Source organism: Stylophora pistillata, chromosome 2, assembly GCF_964205215.1.
Source record: "Stylophora pistillata chromosome 2, jaStyPist1.2, whole genome shotgun sequence".
NCBI lineage: Eukaryota > Metazoa > Cnidaria > Anthozoa > Scleractinia > Pocilloporidae > Stylophora > Stylophora pistillata.
In genome coordinates, this window is record NC_142520.1 from 5,304,701 (window position 1) to 5,312,772 (window position 8,072).

The 8,072-nt window shown below is 37.0% G+C and overlaps 1 protein-coding gene across 1 annotated transcript; it reads right to left on the reverse strand.

The window, feature by feature from the left end:
- Nucleotides 1-2,295: 2,295 nt before the first annotated feature.
- On the reverse strand, nt 2,296-7,573 carry LOC148736804 (adhesion G protein-coupled receptor L4-like; the record flags this gene model as incomplete). Its single annotated transcript, XM_088749182.1, has 12 exons — nt 2,296-2,594; nt 2,701-2,742; nt 3,267-3,387; nt 3,928-4,010; nt 4,179-4,245; nt 4,794-4,872; nt 5,399-5,576; nt 5,672-5,774; nt 6,071-6,161; nt 6,284-6,438; nt 7,074-7,123; nt 7,475-7,573. Coding segments are annotated over 12 exons (1,200 nt in total), but the record flags the coding sequence as incomplete, so codon positions are not given.
- Between the last annotated feature and the right edge of the window lie 499 nt (nt 7,574-8,072).

Below are 8,072 nucleotides of genomic sequence, written 5' to 3' on the forward strand. Positions count from 1 at the left end.
TATATCTCACGTTTGTCAGATCACATATTGGCTATGCTAGCGAGATATGGGCTCCCAGTTCGATCGGTGGCATAAAAAAAATAGAAAGTCTTCAACGCAGGGCAACAAAATTCATCTTAAACACGCACTGGCAAGAGGATATTTCTTATCATGAACGCCTTTCCCGCCTCAACCTGCTACCGTTAACATACTGGCACGAAGTGAAAGACTTAATTTTCTATTTCAAGTGTCGCGTTGGCCACTACACCTTACCCATAGCTGATTATGTCAGGCCCAAAGGCACTCGTCTTACTCGCCATAGCTCTGATCTAGACGTACTAATTCCTAAGTGCCGTACAAAGCTCTTTCAATTTAGTTACTTTAATCGTGTCGCTAAACTATGGAATACCTTACCTGTATCCACTCGTATTATTAGTTCTCTCAATCAGTTTAAATCTCACGTACTCCAACGCTATTCCGCTGCTTTTCGTACAAACTATGACGTCGTTTTTGCTTTTATTATTGTATATACTTTTTTATATACTTTTTACACTGTCTGTTGTTTACATAGTTAGTATTTGTATATTTCTCGTAAGGGCACACTTAATTTGGAGCCTCGCTCTGTTGTGTGTCCCGCACCCTTGTCCTCCGTTCTCTTCTGTGTCTTGTTCATATGTATATTTTAGTCCTTTTAGTATTGTAAGTATGGTGAAAGCGATTAAATAAATAAAATAAGTGGAAAAAAAACTATAAGTGATGGTCTTATACATTATAATATCTATAAATATTGCATAGTATTTATAATTATTAGTATATTTTTATCATATACCTGTAGGTCTAAATCCTCATGACTTATGATAGTAACAGTGATAATAATAATGATAATAATAATAATAATAATAATGATAACAACAACAAAAATATCAAAACAAAAACAACAAAAACTCTTCAACAAATTTTACTCGAGAGAAAACAATGTAATTTAAGCTACATCCCAGTTTTTATCATCTACCTCTAAGTTGTCCATTTTCTCCGTTGAATTGGTAATTTCTTCCTTTGACAAAAAGAAAATGGCTTGCATTTTTATGGTTACGCGTCATAGAACCCTTAATATACATTCCATCGCCCGGGCAACAGAGTAAAACTTATTCAGAAATCAGGAGTCTTATAGACGACTACCTGCCAATTATCTTACCGAAGTGTTATCAGTTGGTTGGCCTGGAGGATATCCATATGCATCTGAAAAAAGAGTAAAATTCCATTTTTATTTGAATAAAACTTTTGGCGTTAAATGTTATTTTAACAGGAAAATGCTCTACAATGAAAGAAATTCCTACTTCATCACGGAGAGGAGTGTTTCTGTGCCTTGCAAGGAGTGGTTCCCACTGCTGATCTTCCCCTTTCTTGTGCTTCGTGCATTTGTAGAGAGGAAAACAACTGAAAAAATTAGATAATTTGTCATGACCCACAGTTGAGTAGAGGTATCCTGATTAGCGATACACGTTAATTATGTTGTAGCACGAATAAAGGCATCCTTATATATTTATGCACAACTTAAAAAATGTTTAGAATCTATATTTGCCTAATTCTAGGCCTTATGGTTTTCCTTTACCTTTCTTTTACCATTTATTTCGTTGGTTTGGATAAGAAATGTCATTTATTTACTACATCTAGTTCTAGGATGGCCCATACATGCGCACACCCCGTGGAGCATGCATGCATCACACCATTGCAGTGTTTTGTAGAACAAATAAATGAACTATTTGTTGTCATAGCTTCATTCAACAGTCTTGGAATGTGGTAAAAAATAGACGGTGTCTCTACTGGCGTTGCTTTTGTTGCTGTTTTAGCATTGCTCCCCCTTCATTGGCAGTTTTAATTTCCAATATTCCTTTCTTTCATATTATGTTTGCAATGACTGATCTCTCCTTCGCTTGCCCTAGATACCACGTGATCCTCAAAACTTGTGCCTCCCCCTCCCTTCCCTGGACGATTTATGATTAATCCGTTAAAGCCTTTCTCTTTAAGATGTCCTTTATCTGCACACCTCCATCTTAAGACTGACGAAATCTTTGGAAAGTTTGCATATTATTCTGATTGTTGGTAACAGTGACAACTTGAAAGATAATGGGGATGATAACAATGAACCCTTTAGTGCCTGTTGCAATTACTCTTTCCCCCGAATTGATAATTTTCTTCGATAGCTGATTTTCTCTTGAGGCTGTAACAGGATAAATGCAAATTACATTCTCAGACGCATGTGGTTATTGTTGTTTAATGTTCCCTTTATCAGCTATTAGAAGTGTTGGAAAGTAATACATTTTCCACTACGTCTTTATTTTCTGTGTCCCATACACTTAACAAACAGCTTAACTTAACTCATCAGCTACAGCCTACGTCATCGGTGAAGCCGGACGATTAATGCATCTAGCATTAGCACTATTTGTGAAGGAAACGAAAGTTCAAAATCGATTAAGTTGCTTTTAAGGTTCAGAATCGCTGCTCGGATGACGCCTCGGGGATACCTCAGCATTATCGCGGCTCTGATTGGCTTGAGGGGCTATTTCATTGTCAGCTTTAATGGACCAGCATCTTCTTTTGAAACGCTCTTTTATCTAAATAAGAAATACCTGATGAGTTAAAGGAACATCCTTCTAAAACCAATTTTCTCGCTGAATCAAAGATAGGATAAAGATCATATAGACTCTAATTTATCTGTACCTCACTATTTCTCAAGCAGTGAAAGAAGAAAATCGAGAATCCCTTTAAAAAGAGGAGAGACAAGTGAATTAAGTAATGAATAAACAAATGGATTCCTAAAAATTGTTTTTAAGTTTGTTGGCCAGAGTAGTGACCAAGCGTTTCGTACTTGTTCGCATATCAATAATGTAGCATTGTGTCGGAAAAGCTAAGCACAACCTCTTATTTTACTACAAATCGTTTCTTATCTTTCCATCGACAATCCTTTTTCTCGCTTGAGGCTTATTTTTCCGAATACAATTCTATCTATCACATGAAATAGACTCGTAGTGACTCTAATTTCATAGTCAAGCAGAGCTAAGGCTACGAAGATATTAAATGCAAGCGCGGAAGGAAGTCCTCGCCTTGAGTAGGCTTTCATTCAGAGTTAAAATGTGAGTCTGTTGTCTAAATATGAGTCTGGGTCACCCTTAGATATTGAGACGTTATTCATTATTCCCGACGCTCATCATGCTAGAAGTACACTCTAACCTTTTCGTTAGAGTTGAACCCCTGCTTGGGCAGACTTAAGCTCTAAAGCACTTTACCTGAGTAGAGTTTAGGATTACAAATATGTAGGAGAAGGCGACGTGTAATGGCAAAAGGAAACCAATCAACCACATGAAACCCAACAATGGAGCTAACACCACGGTTGCGTGGACGCCAAGCCTGAGAGAGACCAAATGATTATTCAGTCTGAAAGCAGAGGCTTTCTTCTGAATTCTTATATCTTTGCCTGCCCGCAAAAATTAAAGAAGACAAATATCTTTGCTTAAATAAAAGGGAGTGAATGATCAGTAACGAATCACAGTTAATTTTAAAGGCTGATAGTATCGAAAGAAACTGTTTGGGGCTGCGTCGGTGGGAGTAACGAAATAATTTGGATATATGAACAAAGTTAAAATGGTAAATTGGCCACCGTAACGATTACAAAAGCTGACGTTTCGAGCGTTAGCCCTTCGTCGGAGCGAAGGTTAATTTTAATTAACAATTAAATTCTACCAAGGTATCACCCCGGTGTGCAAACCAAATACAGGGTGTGCTACATGTTCATTTTCCTTAGCTCTCACTCAAGGTGTATCAATCTCAGGACGGTTTATGATTACAAAAAGCTATTAGACGTGTTTATTTGAAATTCAGGCTCACCACGAAATTAATTGAAGATTGTATAAAATGCATTAAAAGGAGAAACAGCACTGACAATCACACCTGATCTGCTCAGCTTGGTTGTCTTTCACCTGTTGGATTGTTGTCATTTCCTTGATAACTCGCACAAGGATCGCTATGTTGATCTTCAGGATATGAAGTAGAGAGATTCAGATTCATGCAAGTTTCGTTCAACGTTGTCGAAATAAGATTTTCAAAGACTAATAAAGAGGAGAATATAATTAACCTTGAGCTAGGTATTTGAGATTACTGAACTCGTACTCGTGGTAGAAATTCAATTGGTGGCCACTTACAATCACGGTCAGTCCAACAAAGGAAATAAATATCCAGATGATATTGTTAGTGGCGGACATCCAGCAACTTAGATCAGAGAAACAAAAGGCATAAGGGGTCTGATTTTCATTTTCCGTTTGGAATAAATATCAGTATGAGTGTTTCAAACCAGATTGTAAAAAAAAGGTCAATGAAAAAAAAGATGAATCATGCATCACGTTATAAAAATATCTAAAATAATGCCAAATGTTATCATCGTGGATGATAATTTACAACTCTTATTATTTCTAAACATGGACAGTCGACGAAACAAGTTGAAAGAAAGAAAGAAAGACCGTAGAAAAATAGTGAGGGGGGGGGGGCGCAGCGGCGTAGGGGAGCTTGGCGAGCTAAGTAGGGTGGAAACTGCCGACATTAAGTTTGGGATAACGTTTTTGTTTTCGCATGTCAAATATATGTTCTCCCCCCTCTGTAGGCTTCGATAATGGTCTAAATTATCCGAGGAAGGGTTATAGTAACCCCAGGGCAACTATTCCTTTTTTCTCCGACTTTTACTATCCCCACCGAAGTTTCTTACTTACAGACTCTTGACATTTTCTGCATGGGATATGAAGTAAGTAAACATTCAAACTAACTTTTTATCGCGGACAAAAGTTTTTATTCCATGTTTCCCTGCAGCAATACCCAGAGATACCGCAACTAGAATTGCAGGAACTCTTGAAACGAAAAGCAGAGTGAAAAAGGCATTATAAATATGGCCTAAAAGCAAGAATGATTTATGGTTATTGCATCTGCTCAAGCCAATGACTGTACAAGTGAAAGTTTTCAATTAACCGACGCCAATTTGAATCTCCAATCCAAGGGTAATGTTGTTCACTCTTGAAACCCTTGGTTTGCGGGTGTGACTCTTTTACAACAGTGCGAATTACAAAAACAACTGAGTGTTTTGAGCCAATTTAATCCACACTAGTGACACTCTACTGAAAACTAGGTGTAACCAGCACCGGAAATATTGTACGCCTTCCTTAGTTGGTGAACAAGATGATTCATTGGTCTCCAAAAGGCGCACCTCGTGAATATTTAAATTAAACACATAATTTTTTTTAGGGTTGTTGAAATTTAGAGCTTTCCCGAAACCTTTTGCACTCTTTAACCTTTACTTCCGCTCTAAAGCCTATTTTCTCATTTTTCGGCCAATCAAAACATGATATTTTATTGATTACATACTTTATTAACAAACACATGTTTGACTGGTAGTGTTCCTTACCCCAGCAGCAGCCATGATAACAACGGATATCATCAATGATGTTGTACACCTCCACAACAAATAAGTAGATATAAATGCCTTCGACCAGCATCCAGCAAAAAGCGGCCATCACAAAATACTGCTCGAGAGCTGCCACAGAAACACAAGCACCCTACCAAAAAATGATCCGAAAGGAAAACAAATTAATTTGTCATTTATTTAGGAACGAATCGAGCCGAAAATAAGTGGTAAGCATAAACAAGTCACCTTGTTTCCTGTGGCATCAATTCCAGCAAAAAAGATGATATGTCCAGCCCCAATGCAGGAGGTTAGACTAACCCGTATGTGACACAGAGGTGAAGCTCTGTCTCTAAACAGCACTAAGTCAATATTAACAAACAAACAAATAAAGGGATAACCAAAGTTAATTAATAAGACAACGTAGTGAAATTGAAAAAATAGGAACTAAGAAAAATAAGGTAACGAAGAGTAGATAAACTAATTATAGTTACAAGAAATTCACTTGCAGTCTATTTCAAGCTCTATCACACCTTGATAAGTTTACAACTCAGGCTCCCAAGATCTGATAACTTTTTTCCCATTATTTGAAATAGAGGTTATCCCCCGCGATTCAATGAACTATCATTCTGAATTAAATGTACTTACGTGAGCTGAAGATAGCTGATAATTGTGAGAAAGATTCCAGTGAGAGATAAAGCCATACCTGCTCGCGTAAGGAGAGTCAGTGCTTTGTCATGCAAGCACTAATTGAAAGGTTAATAACTTCAAATTTCATTGAATGAGAAAAAGTTCTGGTTATCAGAATCAATATACAAATACGATAACCTTTAAAACTTTTTGTACCTTTTTTGAAACATATTTTTTGAGCAAATAACAATCTCACCTTTTCTTCGCCATCTTTGTCAGTAGAATCCATGAGCACAGCAAAGTGGGTCAAGTGATTGCACACGCATTCTGTAAGGGAATGGGATGTCACTCTTGTTTGACAACCTTCGCTTGACCAACTCCCACAGCTGCGCGGAAACAGAAAATGAATAAAAAAAAAATAATAATGAAAATAATAATAGGAATGTTAATAGGGGAACCTATTCCCAAAGGGGAACGATACTCGCAAACAATTTCCTTGATCCGAGCAAAGACATCCTTTACCCTCCTTCGGTCAGCCTTAGTTTGCCTTCAGATTTGACTCCGTTGTTTATAGTTTTCCAGACGCTTTGACAAAAAAAAAAAAAAGGAGTAGATGTGAGCCGAAAGTGAGTTATTTTAGATCGTTTTTTACGCTGTTAATATTTTGTATTGTAGAGGATTTTATGGAAACTATAATACAAATGATAACAATAATAATAATAATAATAATAATAATAAAAGTAATAAGAGCATGAATGAGAATTGATAAGAACGATAATGATAATAGATATAGAGCTAAAAGCTAAAAGAAAAATAATAAATCTAAATTCCCTTGTTCATTCAACCTCTCCCATCAAAATCAGCAGAAATTCCAGTTCACTTGACAGACTGCTCTAAGGTTCTCTCTAATTCGTTAAGGTTCAGACAAAATACTTTTCTTTATGAAGAAAGAAAAAAGGAAAAAAAATGAAAATAAATGGACTACTTCTCTTGGCTGATGTATTGCAAATGTTGTGCTTACTTGTCTTCCGAAAACTTCCAGAATACACATGTTCTCTTCTTTTGGCCAGCCTAAAGGGGTTGTAATTTTCAAAGTATTGTGGTCAATCATCGTAGGGATCCAGTGCCCATCACAGTCCTGTGGCATAGTATGACTATTACAGAATATAGCAAGTTGATGACCGTTCGCCCTCGTCCTCTTTGTGTTTTTGTTGAGGTGTCGAAATGTGATGATAAGGGTTGCTAACCTGCTAGTCAATTCTTAGGAAAAAAACTTCTTTTAAAAGACTGCGGCTTTTTCCAACTTTGCAGCGAAATCCGCAACATCATTAAGGAACAACTTGAATAACGGAAAGGATAAAAAACAAAACAAAACAAACCGAAATAAAACAACAAGAGAAAAAGCTCGGGTCGTGTAAATACCTTCATGTTTTTAAAAACCAAGGTGACGTTCTCTCGTAACTTTTCTAGCGGAGGATCCACTACTACGGATAAAATTACGCTGTCCAGGATCCTATCAATGAACCAAACTCAACGATCACAAATCAGCCTTTTCTTTTTCAGATCTACTTTAAAACTTAAAAGATACCAACCTTTTTTTGTTGGTTCCCCCTGGGTCAGTTACGTAGCCTGGAAAAAGTTGGTGAAGGCTTTTGTATGCAATCCCAAGTACTACTGATCCTATTTTGGAGAGGAAGGAGAACTGGATTATTTTGGTTTCCTAAATTATAGGACTTACATTTTTTTCAAGAATCTGCCGAGTGGTATTTCGGACGGGTCGATAATTAAAAGCGGGCTATCAAAGAAATACTGAAAATACGTTCAATTCATCTATGGTAATGGAATAAAGAGACAGGGACTGGGTCAGAAGTCAGAGCAGGAAGCCAGTGAGTTGAGGACGGGAGAAAACTTTTTAACTCAGTACACAAGTGACTGGAGCCCAATTTTAAGTAAATGTCAAACTTTAAGAACTCGATCAAAAAAAACTGTAATTGGACAACTACGAGGTGTTCGACCGATT